The sequence below is a fragment of the Diaphorina citri genome, unplaced genomic scaffold (assembly GCF_000475195.1).
Source record: "Diaphorina citri unplaced genomic scaffold, Diaci psyllid genome assembly version 1.1 scaffold318, whole genome shotgun sequence".
In the NCBI taxonomy this organism is placed as follows: Eukaryota; Metazoa; Arthropoda; class Insecta; order Hemiptera; family Psyllidae; genus Diaphorina; species Diaphorina citri.
In genome coordinates this window covers 195,848-216,656 of record NW_007377753.1, presented here as the reverse complement: position 1 = coordinate 216,656, position 20,809 = coordinate 195,848, and the positions used below count along the sequence as shown (strand labels likewise).

The window sequence follows — 20,809 nt, the reverse complement described above, 5'->3', positions numbered from 1 at the left end:
ATTTACTCAACAATCTTTACATTAAATTCGATGTTTTAGATGACAAGTTAACAAAGGAAAAACGAGCGATAAGTAATGAAGATGGTTATGAAATTTTCGATGGACTAGTTTCAACACTCAATGACACTTTAGAAATTATGGACAGCATTAAAAATGATGATGATGAAATTATTTTGAAAGTTAATTTAATTAGAGCATTACAACCTTTTGTAGAAAAATTGAAAATAAATTTGGAAAACATCAGAACAGTAGACATCAACGAAACGAATAATTCTATCAATAACTTATTGGAAATATTTAAGGGTGATCTTCTTGAAGTTATAGATCGAAGGGAATTTAAGAATGAGTCAGAGCTAAAATGTATTATCAGTAATATCAGGCAAGTGATAGAGAATATCCAAACTACAAATAATAATTTTGACAATAAAAATTTAATTAACAAAATTAGAATAATGTTTGATGAAAAGGAGAACGAAAGCAGTCTATCACCCGTCTCTGTATCTGAAAATTCAATGCATATTATTGAAAAAATATCAAAATCCTTAAATGATCTTGATAAAGAAAACAGTAAGATTCAAAAAATTATCGAAAAACAATTTCGTGAGGAAGAAAAGTTAGTTAATATTGAAAATCTATTAGAGCCCAGCAATGAACTCATCAAAAATATTAATAAAATTAATCACAGTGAAGTTGACTTATTAAAAACATTGATTGAGCCTATAGAAACGGTCAAAGAGGCTATTTTTGAAATAAAAAACCAATCGGATGATCATCAGGGATATATTGACATTAACGATACGAAAAATAAAAACATAATGAAAAATATTACACGATCAATATCTGATCTGAAAACAGTTTTAGAAATCATGCAGAGTCAAATAGAGTCAAGTGAGGATATGGCTGGCACTTTAGAAGATATGACAAATTTAGAAGCTTTGGCTAACCATTTACAAGAACTAAAAGATAGACTTGTTATTGTAATGAAAGAGACACCTTTAATGGAATTGAATAAATACCCAAGAAATGACATAACGAGGAATGTATTTGAAACCATACAAAAACCTGTAGAAAATCTCAATAATGGACTCATGAAAATAGAGAATTATGCACTAGAACCAGTTGTAAATGAGTGGACAGCTCGTGAAGTATTAAAGGGTATAACAAAACCCATAGAAGATTTGCTCATAGGTATCAGCAAAATTAAAGATAGTTTTCCTATGTCTGAATTAATAAAAATACCAACTCTGGAATTGGTTGAAAAACTGATTAAACCACTTGAATCTGTTGAGAAAGGAATTGCTGCTTTAACAATAAAAGAATTTCCTGATGAAAGGTTTTCTGATGAAGACTCATATATGTCCGAAGGCACAACTCTTGCAAGTATAAGTGAGATCACAAATGAAGAAGCATCTATGGGATATGATACCGTATTAGAACCAATATTCCAAAAGAAATCGGCTACAACCGCTGATCGATCAAAGTCAAATTCTTCAACAGGAGAAAATAATATTTATTCACCAAAAGAATTACAAAAGGTATTGAGAGAAAAAACACTCTCACCACAAAACTCAAGAAGTGATGAAGAAACATGTAAAAAGGGGGATATTGTTGATAAACTTAAGGACCAACAAAGTTCATCTGATAATGCCCTGAATGGAGGAAGTTTAAGTCTCACAGGTGTTACTTCTATCAGTTACGATAAACCAACTGAAATAAATGAAGATATGGCATCTGAATCCGAAAAAACATTGCTTAATTCGTATACTCAACAAAAAGAAAAGAAAAATTTGACCTCAGATAAACTGATTAGCGATGTTTCAAATCTTAATAGTGAAAAGCTAAATATCAGTCAACAGCAAGCTTTAACACATAAAGCAGACCTTATAGATTCTCTGATTAAGAAAGAAAATATAATCAAAGAAATTTTACAAGTCAGTGAAACCCAGAAACCAATAACCGTCGAATTAAAATCCCATCTAGCTGAAAAAGCCGAGATAATCAAAGAACTCTTAAAGACAGAAACAAAAATAGATACAGAACTCAATAAGTCTTTGAGCGAGACACAAAACATTGTTCCTGATGATTTAAAATCTGCTCAGTCTCTGTCACAAGAAGACAAAGAGAAGTTAGTCAAGGAGGTAGAAGTAATCGAAAAAATATGCAATAACCAGGGAATGAAGATAGAAACACTAAAACAAGCGGAGGCTCAATTTGCACAAACACATGAAGTAGAAAAACTGATTGAAAAAGCAAAAATAATAGATGAGATATTGCACAAAGATAATGTTGCATTTGAAGAGTTGCAGAAACTTCACACAAGAACGGAAGATATTAGTAAAGTAGCTCTTCAAGGAATATTACACGAACAAGACCAATCAAAAGATAGTGAGAATATGTTGGATAAAGAAAATCTGAATCAAGTTTCCATTGAAGATCTAAAAGCACATAAACTCAATGTAAACCAGGAGCAAGCTCTATCACATAAAGCAGAACTTATAGATTCTCTTGTAAAAGAAGAAAATATCATCAAAGAAATTTTAAAAATCAGCGAGGCCCAGAAACCAATAACCATTGAATTGAAATCTCATTTGGCGGAAAAAGCCGAGATAATCAAAGAACTCTTGGAGGCAGAAACAAAAATAGATACAGAACTCAATAAGTCCTTCAGCGAGACACAAAAAATTGCTCTCAATGATTTAAAATCTGCCCAGTCTCTGTCACAAGATGACAAAGAAAAACTAGTCAAGGAGGTAGAAGTAATAGAAAACATTTGCAACAAAAAAGAAATGAAAATAGAAGCTTTAAAACAAGCTGAAACTCAATTTGCGCAAACACATGAAGTTGAAAATCTTGTGCAGAAAGCAAGAATAATAGAAGGTATTTTGCAGAAAGAAAATGTAGCATTTGGAGACTTACAAAAACTTCACATGACAGAAGATATCGATAAAGAAGTTCTGCAGGGAAAACTAAACGAACAAGAACAATCAGAAGACAATGAAAAAATGCGGTACAAAGACAGTTTAACTGAAGTACCTATAGGAGATTTAAAAGAACATCAATTAAATTATAGTCAAAAGCAAGTGCTATCACATAAAGCAGAACTCATAGATTCACTTCAGAACGAGGAAAAAATAATCAATGAACTGTTACTAGTCAGTGAGGCCCAAAAACCAATAACCGTCGAATTGAAATCCCATCTGGCTGAAAAAGCTGAGATAATCAAAGAGCTCTTGGAAACAGAAACAAAAATAGATGCAGAACTCACTAAGTCTTTCAAGGAGACACAAGATATTGTTCTTTATGATTTAAAATCTGCTCAGTCTCTGTCACAAGAAGAAACAGAAACGAAAATAGATGCAGAACTCAATAAGTCTTTCAATGAGACACAAAATAGTGTTCTTGATGATTTAAAATCTGCTCAGTCTCTGTCACAAGAAGACAAAGAAAAGTTATTAAAGGAGGTAGATGTAATCGAAAAAATATGCAATAAGCAGGGAATGAAGATAGAAACACTAAAACAAGCGGAGGCTCAATTTGCACAAACACATGAAGTAGAAAATCTGATTGAAAAAGCAAAAATAATAGATGAGATATTGCACAAAGAAAATGTTGCATTTGAAGAGTTGCAGAAACTTCACACAAGAACGGAAGATATAAGTAAAGCAGCTCTTCAAGGAATATTACACAAACAAGACCAATCAAAAGTTAGTGAGAATATGTCGGATAAACAGAATCTGACTCAAGTCTCCATTGAAGATCTAAAAGCGCATACACTCAATGTAAGCCAAGAGCAAGCTCTATCACATAAAGCAGAACTTATAGATTTTCTTATAAAAGAAGAAAATATCATCAAAGAAATTTTAAAAATCAGTGAGGCCCAGAAACCAATAACCGTCGAATTAAAATAGAGAAAAAGAAGAAAGAGGAAGAAGAGAAGGCTAAGTTGGAAGCAGAGAAAAAGAAGAAAGAGGAAGAAGAGAAGGCCAAGTTTGAAGCTGAGAAAAAGAAGAAAGAGGAGGAAGAGAAGGCTAAGTTGGAAGCAGAGAAAAAGAAGAAAGACGAAGAAGAGAAGGCTAAGTTGGAAGCAGAGAAAAAGAAGAAAGAGGAAGAAGAGAAGACCAAGTTGGAGGCCGAGAAAAAGAAGAAAGAGGAAGAAGAGAAGGCCAAGTTGGAGGCCGAGAAAAAGAAGAAAGAGGAAGAAGAAAAAGCTAAGTTGGAAGCTGAGAAAAAGAAGAAAGAGAAAGAAGAGAAGGCCAAGCTGGAGGCCAAGAAAAAAGAGGAGGAAGAGAAAAAGAAGAAAGAGGAAGACGAAAAAGCTAAGTTGGAAGCAGAGAAAAAGAAGAAGGAGGAAGAGAAGGCTAAGCTGGAGGCAGAGAAAAAGAAGAAAGAGGAAGAAGAGAAGGCCAAGTTAGAAGCAGAGAAAAAGAAGAAAGAGGAAGAAGAAAAAGCTAAGTTGGAAGCTGAGAAAAAGAAGAAAGAGGAAGAAGAGAAGGCTAAGCTGGAGGCAGAGAAAAAGAAGAAAGAGGAAGAAGAGAAAAAGAAGAAAGAGGAAGAAGAAAAAGCTAAGTTGGAAGCTGAGAAAAAGAAGAAAGAGGAAGAAGAGAAGGCTAAGCTGGAGGCAGAGAAAAAGAAGAAAGAGGAAGAAGAGAAAAAGAAGAAAGAGGAAGAAGAAAAAGCTAAGTTGGAAGCTGAGAAAAAGAAGAAAGAGGAAGAAGAAAAAGCTAAGTTGGAAGCTGAGAAAAAGAAGAAAGAGGAAGAAGAAAAAGCTAAGTTGGAAGCTGAGAAAAAGAAGAAAGAGGAAGAAGAAAAAGCTAAGTTGGAAGCTGAGAAAAAGAAGAAAGAGGAAGAAGAAAAAGCTAAGTTGGAAGCTGAGAAAAAGAAGAAAGAGGAAGAAGAAAAAGCTAAGTTGGAAGCTGAGAAAAAGAAGAAAGAGGAAGAAGAAAAAGCTAAGTTGGAAGCTGAGAAAAAGAAGAAAGAGGAAGAAGAAAAAGCTAAGTTGGAGGCAGAGAAAAAGAAGAAAGAGGAAGAAGAGAAAAAGAAGAAAGAGGAAGAAGAAAAAGCTAAGTTGGAGGCAGAGAAAAAGAAGAAAGAGGAAGAAGAGAAAAAGAAGAAAGAGGAAGAAGAAAAAGCTAAGTTGGAGGCAGAGAAAAAGAAGAAAGAGGAAGAAGAGAAAAAGAAGAAAGAGGAAGAAGAAAAAGCCAAGTTGGAAGCAGAGAAAAAGAAGAAAGAGGAAGAAGAGAAAGCTAAGATGGAGGCTGAGAAAAAGAAGAAAGAGGAAGAAGAGAAGGCTAAGATGGAGGCTGAGAAAAAGAAAAAAGATGAAGAAGAGAAGGCTAAGTTGGAAGCTGAGAAAAAGAGGAAAGATGAAGAAGAGAAAATGAAGAAAGAGGAAGAAGGCAAAGCTAATTTGGAGCCTGAGAAAAAGAAGAAAGAGGAAGAAGAGAAGGCCAAGTTGGGGGCTGAGAAAAAGAAGAAAGAAGAAGAGAAGGATAAGTTGGAAGCTGAGAAAAAGAGGAAAGATGAAGAAGAGAAAAGGAAGAAAGAGCAAGAAGAGAAAAAGAAGAAAGAGGAAGAAGAGAAGGCTAAATTGGAGGCAGAGAAAAAGAAGAAAGAGGAGGAAGAGAAAGCTAGATTGGAAGCCGATAAAAAGAAGAAAGCAGGAGAAAAGGCTAAATCAAGGACAGAAAGAAAGGAAGAGAAAAAGAATGATGAAGACACTAAGCGGACATTTGAGAATGGCAAAAAGGAAAATGAAGATCATGTTAAATTGGAATCTACGAATAAAGAAAATTCTCAATTAAAAGCTATTAAGAAAGACGAAAGAACAATAGATGATGCTAAAGTTCAAAATGGGGAACCAACAAAAGGCAGAGCTGAAAGAAGAAAATCAGTGAAAAATGAAGATGACGTTGAGATTATTTGGAAAAGTTCTGTGGAGACTTCTGAAAGTATGACAGAAGATATCGATAAAGAAGTTCTGCAGGGAAAACTAAACGAACAAGAACAATCAGAAGACAATGAAAAAATGCGGTACAAAGACAGTTTAACTGAAGTACCTATAGGAGATTTAAAAGAACATCAATTAAATTATAGTCAAAAGCAAGTGCTATCACATAAAGCAGAACTCATAGATTCACTTCAGAACGAGGAAAAAATAATCAATGAACTGTTACTAGTCAGTGAGGCCCAAAAACCAATAACCGTCGAATTGAAATCCCATCTGGCTGAAAAAGCTGAGATAATCAAAGAGCTCTTGGAAACAGAAACAAAAATAGATGCAGAACTCAATAAGTCTTTCAATGAGACACAAAATATTGTTCTTGGTGATTTAAAATCTGCTCAGTCTCTGTCACAAGAAGACAAAGAAAAGTTAGTCAAGGAGGTAGAAGTAATCGAAAAAATATACAATAACCAGGGAATAAAGATAGAAACACTAAAACAAGCCGAGGCTCAATTTGCACAGACACATGAAGTAGAAAATCTGATTGAAAAAGCAAAAATAATAGATGATATGTTGCACAAAGATAATGTTGCATTTGGAGAGTTGCAGAAACTTCACACAAGAACGGAAGATATTAGTAAAGAAGCTCTTCAAGGAATATTACACGAACAAGACCAATCAAAAGGTAGTGAGAATTTGGATAAAGAGAATCTGACTCAAGTATCCATTGACGATCTAAAAGCACACAAACTCAATGTAAGCCAAGAGCAAGTTCTATCACATAAAGCAGAACTTATAGATTCTCTTGTAAAAGAAGAAAATATCATCAAAGAAATTTTAAAAATCAGTGAGGCCCAGAAACCAATAACCATTGAATTAAAATCCCATCTGGCTGAAAAAGCTGAGATCATCAAAGAACTCTTGGAAACAGAAACAAAAATAGATGCAGAACTCACTAAGTCTTTCAAGGAGACACAAGATATTGTTCTTTATGATTTAAAATCTGCTCAGTCTCTGTCACAAGAAGACAAAGAAAAGTTAGTCAAGGAGGTAGAAGTAATCGAAAAAATATGCAATAGGAAGGGAATGAAGATAGAAACACTAAAACAAGCGGAGGCTCAATTTGCACAAACACATGAAGTAGAAAAACTGATTGAAAAAGCAAAAATAATAGATGAGATATTGCACAAAGATAATGTTGCATTTGAAGAGTTGCAGAAACTTCACACAAGAACGGAAGATATTAGTAAAGTAGCTCTTCAAGGAATATTACACGAACAAGACCAATCAAAAGATAGTGAGAATATGTTGGATAAAGAAAATCTGAATCAAGTTTCCATTGAAGATCTAAAAGCACATAAACTCAATGTAAACCAGGAGCAAGCTCTATCACATAAAGCAGAACTTATAGATTCTCTTGTAAAAGAAGAAAATATCATCAAAGAAATTTTAAAAATCAGCGAGGCCCAGAAACCAATAACCATTGAATTGAAATCTCATTTGGCGGAAAAAGCCGAGATAATCAAAGAACTCTTGGAGGCAGAAACAAAAATAGATACAGAACTCAATAAGTCCTTCAGCGAGACACAAAAAATTGCTCTCAATGATTTAAAATCTGCCCAGTCTCTGTCACAAGATGACAAAGAAAAACTAGTCAAGGAGGTAGAAGTAATAGAAAACATTTGCAACAAAAAAGAAATGAAAATAGAAGCTTTAAAACAAGCTGAAACTCAATTTGCGCAAACACATGAAGTTGAAAATCTTGTGCAGAAAGCAAGAATAATAGAAGGTATTTTGCAGAAAGAAAATGTAGCATTTGGAGACTTACAAAAACTTCACATGACAGAAGATATCGATAAAGAAGTTCTGCAGGGAAAACTAAACGAACAAGAACAATCAGAAGACAATGAAAAAATGCGGTACAAAGACAGTTTAACTGAAGTACCTATAGGAGATTTAAAAGAACATCAATTAAATTATAGTCAAAAGCAAGTGCTATCACATAAAGCAGAACTCATAGATTCACTTCAGAACGAGGAAAAAATAATCAATGAACTGTTACTAGTCAGTGAGGCCCAAAAACCAATAACCGTCGAATTGAAATCCCATCTGGCTGAAAAAGCTGAGATAATCAAAGAGCTCTTGGAAACAGAAACAAAAATAGATGCAGAACTCAATAAGTCTTTCAATGAGACACAAAATATTGTTCTTGGTGATTTAAAATCTGCTCAGTCTCTGTCACAAGAAGACAAAGAAAAGTTAGTCAAGGAGGTAGAAGTAATCGAAAAAATATACAATAACCAGGGAATAAAGATAGAAACACTAAAACAAGCCGAGGCTCAATTTGCACAGACACATGAAGTAGAAAATCTGATTGAAAAAGCAAAAATAATAGATGATATGTTGCACAAAGATAATGTTGCATTTGGAGAGTTGCAGAAACTTCACACAAGAACGGAAGATATTAGTAAAGAAGCTCTTCAAGGAATATTACACGAACAAGACCAATCAAAAGGTAGTGAGAATTTGGATAAAGAGAATCTGACTCAAGTATCCATTGACGATCTAAAAGCACACAAACTCAATGTAAGCCAAGAGCAAGTTCTATCACATAAAGCAGAACTTATAGATTCTCTTGTAAAAGAAGAAAATATCATCAAAGAAATTTTAAAAATCAGTGAGGCCCAGAAACCAATAACCATTGAATTAAAATCCCATCTGGCTGAAAAAGCTGAGATCATCAAAGAACTCTTGGAAACAGAAACAAAAATAGATGCAGAACTCACTAAGTCTTTCAAGGAGACACAAGATATTGTTCTTTATGATTTAAAATCTGCTCAGTCTCTGTCACAAGAAGAAAAAGAAAAGTTAGTCAAGGAGGTAGAAGTAATCGAAAAAATATGCAATAACCAGGGAATAAAGATAGAAACACTAAAACAAGCCGAGGCTCAATTTGCACAAACACATGAAGTAGAAAATCTGATTGAAAAAGCCGGTATAATAGTCAGCATACTGCATAAAAAAGATGTGGAACTGGTCGACTTGAAAATAATTCACGCAAAAACAGAAGACATTGGCAAAGTAGCATTGCAAGGTACATTAGATGAACAAGAGCCAACGTATAAAGAGGATTTGAAGAAAGTGTGCTATGCAGAAGTTCCTCAAGAAGAATTAAAAGTATTAAAACTGAATATAAACCAAAAACAAGCTCTGTCTCAGAAAGTCGAGCTCATAAATGCCTTAGCAAACGAAGAAAATATTGTCAGAGAACTACTACAGCAAAGCGAAACACAGAATCCATTGACGACGTACGAAGAGGATTTGAAGAAAGTGTGCTATGCAGAAGTACCTCAAGAAGAATTAAAAGTATTAAAACTGAATATAAACCAAAAACAAGCTCTCTCTCAGAAAGCCGAGCTCATAAATGCCTTAGTAAATGAAGAAAATATTGTCAGAGAACTACTACAGCAAAGCGAAACACAGAATCCATTGACAGTTGAGTTAAAATCACATTTGGCTGAAAAGGCTGATATTATAAAGGATCTCTTGGAAACTGAGACTATTGTAGATAAAGAACTTTCTAAAGAATTGAAACCTCTTCAAGCTTTATGTCCAGATGATAAAGAAAAACTTCTGAAAGAAGTTGAAGTTATCGGAAACCTATGCAACCAGAGTGGAATGAAAATAGAAACACTAAAACAAGCTGAAGCACAATTTGCACAAACCCATGAAATAGAAAATCTGATTGGGAAAGCAAAAATAATAGACCACATGCTGCAAACAGAGGACGTTGAACTGAAAGACCTGAAAACACTTTATGCAAAAATAGAAGACACTGGTAAAGTAGCTCTACAAGGAAAACTACAAGAACAAGAAGAATCTTTAGAGGAAAAGCTAAAACTCAATGTACGCCAAGAACAAGCTCTATCACATAAAGTTGATCTTATACATTCTCTGGCGAAGGAAGAAAATATCATCAGAGAAATTTTACAAATCTCCGAGGCCCAGAAACCAATAACAATGGAATTGAAAACACATCTGGCTGAAAAAGCAGAAATAATCAAGGATCTACTTAAAACAGAAACAACATTAGATAAAGAACTAAACAAGAATATGGAGGAGAAACAAAATCTTAATGATATGAAATCTATTCAAGCCCTGTCACAAGACGACAAGGAAAAACTACTCAAGGAGGTGGAAGTTATCGAAAATGTATGCAATAAAAAAGGAATAAAAATAGAAGCTCTAAAACAAGCTGAAGCTCAATTTGCTCAAACCCATGAAGTAGAAAATCTCGTTGCAAAAGCAGAAATCATTGAAAGTATATTACAGAAAGAGAGCGTCGAACCCGGAGACCTAAAGCCTCATCATCTTACAATAGAAAATATTGAAAACTTGATGCAACAAGTGAAAGTTATTGAAGTGCTATTGAATGTCGAGGTTGGAGAAGGAGAATTGTTACATGTGAGAGCATTGCAACAACTTACACCGACGCAAATATCTGAGTTATCGCAGAAAAAGAAAGAGATAAAGAATGTGATGAAACTTTCTGCCGAGACGTTGTCAAATGAAACCGAAATGGGGAAGTTAAATTCCCAAAGAAACAAATTAGCAGAAACCGCTGAATTGATTGAGTCACTACTGACTTTAGAAGAAAGAAATTTTAATCAAGGGTTTCTAGAAGATGACCCCCAATATTCATCAGAAGAACAAAAACGAGAAACAAATTAGCAGAAACCGCTGAATTGATTGAGTCACTACTGACTTTAGAAGAAAGAAATTTTAATCAAGGGTTTCTAGAAGATGCCCCCCATTATTCTTCAGAAGAACAAAAACTTATTATGAGACAAAAAGCCGAAATTATTGAATCCCTTTTAAAAACAGAAGAAATTAAATTTGATAAATTCAAACAGAAAGCAGCCTCAAGTCTATCATTTAATGAGGTAAATAGCTTAGCTCAGCAGGCAAAATGTATTGATATTTTGTTGAAATCAGAAATATCAAATGAAGAGATGGAAAAGTTAAAAAAATTACAAAAGCTTACTACAAATCAACAAAATGTTTTAGCTCAGAAAGCGAATAATTTGGCAACACTATATGAAGATTATACACAAAAACAAGCCAACGAAGATGATCAAACAATGATAAAAGCAAGAATGATTCAATCTTTAATAGATTTGGAATCACAAATATCAAAGGAGGAAAAAATACGACCCATTCTTTTGAAGCAAAAAGCAGATATCATAGAGTCTTTACTTAAATATGAAGCGTTGGACTATGATTCAACGCAACTATTTTCTATTGATGAAGTTAAAATTTTAGGACAAAAAGCTAAATGCCTTAAAGAATTAACAGATAGTAGAACTCACAGGGATGATTCGGACCTAACACAAAATAAAGACGATATAAATATTAATGAACTGACAGAAAAAGCCAAAGCCTTACAGGATATATTAAGGAGGGAACACATGTACCTGGAAATTTTGAACCTAAACGAAAACCAGAAGTACATTTTACAAAATCAAATCGAAGTACTAGAACAACAAGCTACTCTTCTTGAAGAATTGGCAATTTTAGAAACATTGACAGAAGCAAGTTCTAAACCATTGAGTGGAGAAAATAGAAATGTGCTTAATAAAAAGGGTACTATTATTCAGGAAATTCTCAAAAAAGAAGTATTGAAAAATATGATAAATGCTAAAGATGAATCCTTGAAAGTTGAAAGTATTGTAGATAACAATCCAAAGACGAAAACAAATAATAAACAGGATGTAAAGATCTCTGAAAGCAATATCAATAAAGAGAGTAAAGAATCCAAAAACGAAAACGGTATGAAAGAGGGAACATGCAAATCAACAACAGACGAAAAGGAGGCAATAAGTCAAAAAGCCAATGAACATAAGGACAAAAAATTAAAGGATCAGGAAGAACTGAAGAAGAACAAAGTTGATGAAAAGAATGTTAATGTGGAAAGCACGAAAAATGAGAAAGAGGAAATAGAAAAGACCCAATTGGTAGCAGAAAAAGATAAGGCTAGGTTAGAAACTGAGAAAAAGAAGAAAGAGGAAGAAGTGAAGGCTAAGTTAGAGGCAGAGCAAAAGAAGAAAGAGGAAGAAGAAAAAGCTAAGTTGGAAGCTGAGAAAAAGAAGAAAGAGGAGGAAGAGAAGGCTAAGTTGGAAGCTGAGAAAAAGAAGAAAGAGGAAGAAGAAAAAGCCAAGTTGGACGCTGAGAAAAAGAAGAAAGAGGAAGAAGAGAAGGCCAAGTTGGAGGCCAAGAAAAAGAAGAAAGAGGAAGAAGAGAAAAAGAAGAAAGAGGAAGAAGAAAAAGCCAAGTTGGAAGCTGAGAAAAAGAAGAAAGAGGAAGAAGAGAAGGCTAAGTTGGAAGCAGAGAAAAAGAAGAAAGAGGAGGCAGAGAAAAAGAAGAAAGAGGAGGAAGAGAAGGCTAAGTTGGAAGCAGAGAAAAAGAAGAAAGAGGAAGAAGAGAAGGCTAAGTTGGAAGCAGAGAAAAAGAAGAAAGAGGAGGCAGAGAAAAAGAAGAAAGAGGAGGCAGAGAAAAAGAAGAAAGAGGAGGAAGAGAAGGCTAAGTTGGAAGCAGAGAAAAAGAAGAAAGAGGAAGAAGAGAAGGCTAAGTTGGAGGCAGAGAAAAAGAAGAAAGAGGAAGAAGAGAAAAAGAAGAAAGAGGAAGAAGAAAAAGCCAAGTTGGAAGCTGAGAAAAAGAAGAAAGAGGAAGAAGAGAAGGCTAAGTTGGAAGCAGAGAAAAAGAAGAAAGAGGAGGCAGAGAAAAAGAAGAAAGAGGAGGAAGAGAAGGCTAAGTTGGATGCAGAGAAAAAGAAGAAAGACGAAGAAGAGAAGGCTAAGTTGGAAGCAGAGAAAAAGAAGAAAGACGAAGAAGAGAAGGCTAAGTTGGAAGCAGAGAAAAAGAAGAAAGACGAAGAAGAGAAGGCTAAGTTGGAAGCAGAGAAAAAGAAGAAAGACGAAGAAGAGAAGGCTAAGTTGGAAGCAGAGAAAAAGAAGAAAGACGAAGAAGAGAAGGCTAAGTTGGAAGCAGAGAAAAAGAAGAAAGACGAAGAAGAGAAGGCTAAGTTGGAAGCAGAGAAAAAGAAGAAAGACGAAGAAGAGAAGGCTAAGTTGGAAGCAGAGAAAAAGAAGAAAGACGAAGAAGAGAAGGCTAAGTTGGAAGCAGAGAAAAAGAAGAAAGACGAAGAAGAGAAGGCTAAGTTGGAAGCAGAGAAAAAGAAGAAAGACGAAGAAGAGAAGGCTAAGTTGGAAGCAGAGAAAAAGAAGAAAGACGAAGAAGAGAAGGCTAAGTTGGAAGCAGAGAAAAAGAAGAAAGACGAAGAAGAGAAGGCTAAGTTGGAAGCAGAGAAAAAGAAGAAAGACGAAGAAGAGAAGGCTAAGTTGGAAGCAGAGAAAAAGAAGAAAGACGAAGAAGAGAAGGCTAAGTTGGAAGCAGAGAAAAAGAAGAAAGACGAAGAAGAGAAGGCTAAGTTGGAAGCAGAGAAAAAGAAGAAAGACGAAGAAGAGAAGGCTAAGTTGGAAGCAGAGAAAAAGAAGAAAGACGAAGAAGAGAAGGCTAAGTTGGAAGCAGAGAAAAAGAAGAAAGACGAAGAAGAGAAGGCTAAGTTGGAAGCAGAGAAAAAGAAGAAAGACGAAGAAGAGAAGGCTAAGTTGGAAGCAGAGAAAAAGAAGAAAGACGAAGAAGAGAAGGCTAAGTTGGAAGCAGAGAAAAAGAAGAAAGAGGAAGAAGAGAAGACCAAGTTGGAGGCCGAGAAAAAGAAGAAAGAAGTTGGAAGCTGAGAAAAAGAAGAAAGAGGAAGAAGAAAAAGCCAAGTTGGAAGCTGAGAAAAAGAAGAAAGAGGAAGAAGAAAAAGCTAAGTTGGAGGCCGAGAAAAAGAAGAAAGAGGAAGAAGAGAAGGCTAAGTTGGAAGCAGAGAAAAAGAAGAAAGAGGAAGAAGAGAAAAAGAAGAAAGAGGAAGAAGAAAAAGCTAAGTTGGAGGCCGAGAAAAAGAAGAAAGAGGAAGAAGAAAAAGCCAAGTTGGAAGCTGAGAAAAAGAAGAAAGAGGAAGAAGAAAAAGCTAAGTTGGAAGCTGAGAAAAAGAAGAAAGAGGAAGAAGAGAAGGCTAAGTTGGAAGCTGAGAAAAAGAAGAAAGAGGAAGAAGAGAAGGCTAAGTTGGAAGCAGAGAAAAAGAAGAAAGACGAAGAAGAGAAGGCTAAGTTGGAAGCAGAGAAAAAGAAGAAAGAGGAGGCAGAGAAAAAGAAGAAAGACGAAGAAGAGAAGGCTAAGTTGGAGGCCGAGAAAAAGAAGAAAGAGGAAGAAGAAAAAGCCAAGTTGGAAGCTGAGAAAAAGAAGAAAGAGGAAGAAGAAAAAGCTAAGTTGGAAGCAGAGAAAAAGAAGAAAGAGGAGGCAGAGAAAAAGAAGAAAGAGGAAGAAGAGAAGGACAAGATGGAGGCCGAGAAAAAGAAGAAAGAGGAAGAAGAAAAAGCTAAGTTGGAGGCCGAGAAAAAGAAGAAAGAGGAAGAAGAGAAGGCTAAGATGGAGGCTGAGAAAAAGAAGAAAGAGGAAGAAGAGAAGGCTAAGATGGAGGCTGAGAAAAAGAAGAAAGAGGAAGAAGAGAAGGCCAAGTTGGAAGCTGAGAAAAAGAAAAAAGATGAAGAAGAGAAGGCTAAGTTGGAGGCCAAGAAAAAAAAGGAGGAAGAGCAAAAGAAGAAAGAGGAAGAAGAGAAAAAGAAGAAAGAGGAAGAAGGCAAAGCTAATTTGGAGGCTGAGAAAAAGAAGAAAGAGGAAGAAGAGAAGGCTATGTTGGAAGCTGAGAAAAAGAGGAAAGATGAAGAAGAGAAAAGGAAGAAAGAGCAAAAAGAGAAAAAGAAGAAAGAGGAAGAAGAGAAGGCTAAATTGGAAGCAGAGAAAAAGAAGAAAGAGGAGGAAGAGAAAGCTAGATTGGAAGCCGATAAAAAGAAGAAAGCAGGAGAAAAGGCTAAATCAAGGACAGAAAGAAAGGAAGAGAAAAAGAATGATGAAGACACTAAGCGGACATTTGAGAATGGCAAAAAGGAAAATGAAGATCATGTTAAATTGGAATCTACGAATAAAGAAAATTCTCAATTAAAAGCTATTAAGAAAGACGAAAGAACAATAGATGATGCTAAAGTTCAAAATGGGGAACCAACAAAAAGCAGAGCTGAAAGAAGAAAATCAGTGAAAAATGAAGATGACATTGAGATTATTTGGAAAAGTTCTGTAGAGACTTCTGAAAGACATGGAAATGTGTCACTTCCTGAAACTATTGAGTCAGTTGACAAAACACGCTTAGTTGATGTCGAAGGCAAATCGCTCGCGAACGAAGAAAAGGTTCAAGACAAGAAGAAACGCTCTCAATTCTTACCTGATAGTTTCAAACTTCACAACGGACACTCCAATGATGATACCAGTGAGCTACCACATCCATACATGCACGAGTTTAGTAAAGATGTGATGGCCAGGAAGCGAATAATCCAAGAAGTAAACGGCACATCGGGAGATCTTGGTGGAGACACTTCCAAAACAGCAGTAGGAGATGTGGAGAAGGCTTTCTACACCAATGAATCTGCTTTATTGGACGTAAGTAGTCAAATCTACGTAATATTATTTAATTTATTATTCTATCTTCTTCATACCATCTCCATACCATCTTTAAAATGCAGGCACACGCTTGCCATAAATGTAACTGCCAGTGAGATATGACATTATTATTTTTTATTATTATGTTAAGGCGGTCTCTTCCTGATCCCTTATGTGCCGCGTCCATATTAGTTTAGGACTATTGCACTGCCTTTAAACATGGTTATTGGCTCTTCCCTCATATGACGTACGAGTAAGTTGGTAAGGTTTTCACCACACTCTGAAACAAACTGCTATAAAACAAACAAATTGCTATAAATTTTTATTCCTTGGCGAGGATGGAACGCCGCCGCAGCATTCCGTTTACCAGTTGAATTCTTTATTTTATAATTTTATTTTTACTTTCTTCATATTTCAGTCCAAACCCAAGTTCTCGCAGAGGCTGTTTGACAAGTCTGGAACTCAAGGAACCACACTCTGTTTATCGTGCTCTATTTTGTACACCAAGGATTCGGTTAAGTACGCTCCGTACTATGCTCCGGAATTGATCGAATGGTACAAGGATGGTCAAAACATTCTCACTTTCTCTGATGTAAGAAGGTAAGTGTGCCTGTAGTGTTTGTGGCTTATTTACTTAAAAATACCTCTGGCTCAAATGCTGATGAGCTTTATTATGTCAAGGCGGTCTCTTCTTGATTCCTTGTGTGCCGCATCCATTTTTGTTTAGAACTATTGCACTACATGCTGGTGAGCTTGTTTGGAATGATATTTTTGGAAAATAAAAGTTTTAAAATCATGGTAATTTTCCTTTGTTGTCAAAACCAGCACGGACTTGTATAATGTCATTTATTAGATTTTTTATTAGAGTAATTTTATGTTTTGTTCTTCAGATATCGGGCGTTCTTCTGTGATAATATCGCCACTTTGGAGATCAAAGATTGCAAGCTGGATGATTCGGGGCAGTACACATGTTTGGCGCGGAACAAGTATGGACGAAGTTCTACCTCTTGTAATGTCAAAGTTTACGCCAACTTTGAACCCGCACCCATGGGACCTGTATTCAGCAGGCTGATCAAAGGTAAAGGAGCAAATTATACTGAGGCTAGATACTACATATGTACGTAGTCTAACCTCTAACCAAGGTCTTATATATTTTGACATATTATAGGAAACACATTATGTTGGAGACGTCTTTCCTTTCTTACAGAAAATTACAAATTCCTCGACGACGAGCTGACCTTGGAATGTCGCGTCAAATGTTTCCCGCCGGCCAAAATCACCTGGCTCAAGGACAACGTCCCAATTCGACCCATCAACAGGTAATTAGTTAGTTAGTTATCCGGTTATACAGGCCGTGAAGGTCCAAAACCTGCTCTGGTTTCTCCACCTTGGTCTATCTTGTGCAAAATTTTTTTTTTTTTTTTTTTTTTTTTTTTTCAAATTGTAACATTGTGAGGGTGTTTTTTTATCTATTTATTAAACATATCTTCACTTCGGACACTATGTGCACAAACTCGAAAACATACATTTTTTTCTCATCTTCCTCCAAATGTGTTATTTTTAGACAGTTCTTCTTCTTCCGAAATTATTTGTGTTGGTTGGGTCACACATACAAGAGAGAACAATATTATTAATTTTAATTCAGTATAAAAGACTCACTAGGTCTATTTTGGTGTGGGTGACCGTGTTAGAAATTTGTTAGCTGTGAAAGCAATTTTTCGATCTTTTCTGCTGAGAGTAGTTTTGCTGAGTCTATCTACTTCTCGTGAACTGATTTTCAGTATAACATCGATGTTAATATCACCGTGTTTATGTTTATTTTGATTGTTTTCTCTCAAGTGTTGAACAGCGTTTACATTTTTTTATTGGATCTTTCAAATAGCCTATCTTTAATGTCCACTTCATTATTTCGCTGCTATAACTGTCCGTCCATTATGACATTCCTCTCATTAGTTATTCCTTCCTGTTTGTTGGTTAAAAATTGTCGTTTTATCAAGAACATTTCTTGTATTTTGCCAAATAATAATAATTGATGGATATTAATATTATTAATAGCTTCATTAACTTGAGTTATTTGGTAATTATAATTATTTTAACATCCACGTCTCCCAATCAGGGGTTTCGCGTCTGCTGTAATTATTAATTTGTGTACCTAATTATCTTAGTAACAACTTACTCATAACTTAGTTTAACATACTTAATTACCAAAGTATTCAAATTGATTTGCCCCCCCCCCCCCCCTCGAGCTCAATTTTTGTCCTTTACTATACGTCAGACTCCGAAAAATTTCATATCTGATCTACCCCTTAAAACACAAAATTCCCTAATGAGCATTACCCTAACATACTTCCAATCTAATCCTTAAAGTACCAGCTATATGAGATCAAATTTGCAGCAGTTTCCAAAGAGAACCTTGAATGTGTTGTAAAGAGAAATATGAATGTCTCAACTTTGATTTTCAGGGTACGTCAAGCCTGAAGTGATCTGGTTGCGGGGCAACACTCCGCTCCCCAAGTCTTCACCCCGGTTCAAGTACATCGAAGACTCAAACAACCTGCACACCCTCATCCTATCCGGAGTGACAGCAGAGGAGGCTGGCAAATACACTTGTCGGGTGTCCAATGAGTACGGATACACCGAGACGTTTGCCAGAGTGGACGTTATCAATGTGTCCAGTGGTGCGGTGAAGCATGAGAAGCCGGCTATGTTCCTCACCCGACCTGACACTATGATGAGTGTGGCACTGGGCGAGGACATTTCCTTCTCATTCCGACTGGCAGGCTCACCCAAACCCAAAGGTAATCGCAAATTTCTCGACTATTATATTTCCGTGTCCAGTTTTATTGACAAATTAAAATGAGGTGCACAAAAACAACGAACAGCAAAGTAACAAAAGGTAATCTTAATTGACAAATTTTCGAATGAGAAGGCGTGATTTCCAATACCCAATTTCCCAAAGCTGTTGTATTATACGAGCGGATGCACACTTTTTTCAAGAGTTTGCAGCAATTCTTCTGTGCCTCATCCACTTCTAGTTTGTAAACTACAACCCTGTCCCTTTCAAAATGGAGGTACTTTTCGAAGAACAATAGAAGGATAAGTATAGTTAGAGGTTACACACAAGACATATTTTTGTTATCATTTGTGGCAACAACTTGACGCGTCTAATATTGACCCTTTTTATTTCAGTGACTTGGATGAAAGGCATCAAGGACATCACAACCAGTTCGAGAACCATGACTGAAACGGTGAACGACTACGTACGACTGACCTTGAAACGGGCAACGGACGACGAGAACGGAACCTACTTCATCGTCGCTCGGAACATCTACGGATCGGACCGGGCGTTCGTAACGGTTCGCGTAAGTCGTTATTTACACATTGAATATCCTGCGCTTTAATAGTTTGTGGGTATCTCTACTCATGTGTGTATTACCATAGGTAGGTCTTAAAGTATATTTTTTTCATTAATAAAACATTTCGTCTAACATCATTGCAGAGGGCAACGTGCTCATGATGCTCGAGCAATTGCCCCTTTGGATGGCCAGAGAAATTTTCTGAACCTAGTACTAGGTTGTAGGTTGTACTGTTGAATATGCTTCAATTTTGGCATAGGTTGCTTACTTTTTGTAAAGCATTGGTTCCTAACCTTTTGAGAGAAACTCAGCCCCCTTTTGTGGCTGTGGCTTTAAGAAAACCCCGCAAACGAGGATTAATACCGATCCGATCGATGGCTGGTATTGGCGAATAGCCTGATATTTATTAGCAATTAGCCTGTCATTTATCTCCGGTTGGGAATCACTGTTGAATTTGCTTCAATTTTGGCGCAGTCAGTTATCCAAAATGATGCTTTATTAAACTTAATTGTAATAAAATTACTTGCGCTTACTAACAGGTACAGGGAACAGCCAAAGACCATTTTCAATTTCCAAGTTCCAGATTCTTTGTGTTAACGAGCTGATGGCAATAATACTTGTTTAATTATTGATTACTTTGATTTTCTTTTCGTAATTCGTACTTTCTTCTTAAGTAATTTGGTAATTTTTTTATTTGTTCCATGGTACAATTACATTGCTTAGAACATTAAAACATATACAAAAAAAAGAGAAAAAGAATAATGATAATAATAAAAAAAAAAAAAAAATATATAACAACAATAGAATCATAAAAGCAAGAGTAATAATAAAATATAAATAAATAAATAAATAAACGAATTGATAGTAAATCAATACTTGAGTAATGCGGCTGGGGTGTCATCATGCCAGAATACGTTTATAGCTTAAAATTAACTAAACATGACCGAGTGATCGACTACTGGTGTAAAGTCGACTACTGGTACATTCACCCTAATATGTACGTATCTAGGTACATTGGTGATCATTTTTCCTTGAGACACAACTTACTTATGGTAATTTTACTACATATACCTAGCTGTGTACTACGTAATTAATGCTAAAAATGCCAGCCTAGTTAGCTTAGTTGGTAGTGCGTCTGCCTTGTAAGTGCTAGGCAGCGGGTTCGATTCCCGCCCGGGGCGGATTTTATCCTGATGGGATAATGTTCGTTCTCGGAACGGCTGGCTTTCTCCTTCTCTCTTTGAATTCGGGACGATAAGACCATAGCAGTTAGAGTTCCCTCTGTCAAACCTCTTTATAAAAAAAAAATGCTAAAAATGCTTGGAATGTAAGGCGCCAGCCTTGTAAGCTTTAGGTCGATGGTTTGATTCCCGCCCAGAGAGGATTTTAATCTGAACGGATAATGTTCGTCGTTCAGAAAGGCTGGCTTTCTCTTATTTCTGTCTTTCTTCTCTCTTCGTTTTCGGAACGATAAGACTGTAAGAGCTTAGCAGTTAGAGTTAGCTCTATCAAACCTCAAAAAAAAAAGTAAAAATGTTCAGGTTGGAGAGAGAGAGAGAGATAGGGAGAGAGATAAAGAAATACAGATAGAGCGAGAAAGTACCTACCTTGATTTTTTTTCCTCTAAAAAAGAAACAAAGTTTAGGTGGGTGCGAAGTTTTTAATGAAATTTAATACCTACTTTCTTAATCCAATAATTAGATTTTTTGGGGTTACGGAAGGGCAAAAGAACTCATAATTTGGCTTAAAAGGATAAATTAAGCTTAATTAAAGTTATCGCTTTTGTCGGAGCTCGGGTTACGTCGAAAAGTTTCCTTTAACATAAAAAGGAACTAAACTTTTTTTTTTTAGAGGGAGCTATAACTGCTAAAGTCTTGACTACCAGCAGAACCGCGGACAGTGCCTTTTCCTTCAT

General features: G+C 35.7%; 2 protein-coding genes across 2 annotated transcripts; both read left to right on the top strand.

Moving 5' to 3' along the window:
• LOC103507502 (golgin subfamily B member 1-like) lies at positions 1-10,672 on the top strand. Its single transcript, XM_026822338.1, has 2 exons — positions 1-2,937; positions 5,961-10,672. Exons 1-2 carry the CDS (start codon positions 138-140, stop codon positions 10,670-10,672), a joined length of 7,512 nt encoding a protein of 2,503 aa, XP_026678139.1. The 5' UTR covers positions 1-137.
• Positions 10,673-14,833: 4,161 nt separating this feature from the next.
• On the top strand, positions 14,834-19,575 carry LOC103507501 (titin homolog). Its single transcript, XM_026822337.1, has 7 exons — positions 14,834-15,538; positions 15,957-16,138; positions 16,429-16,616; positions 16,746-16,857; positions 17,492-17,511; positions 18,001-18,336; positions 18,728-19,575. Exons 1-7 carry the CDS (start codon positions 15,389-15,391, stop codon positions 18,937-18,939), a joined length of 1,200 nt encoding a protein of 399 aa, XP_026678138.1. The 5' UTR covers positions 14,834-15,388; the 3' UTR covers positions 18,940-19,575.
• Positions 19,576-20,809: the final 1,234 nt, after the last annotated feature.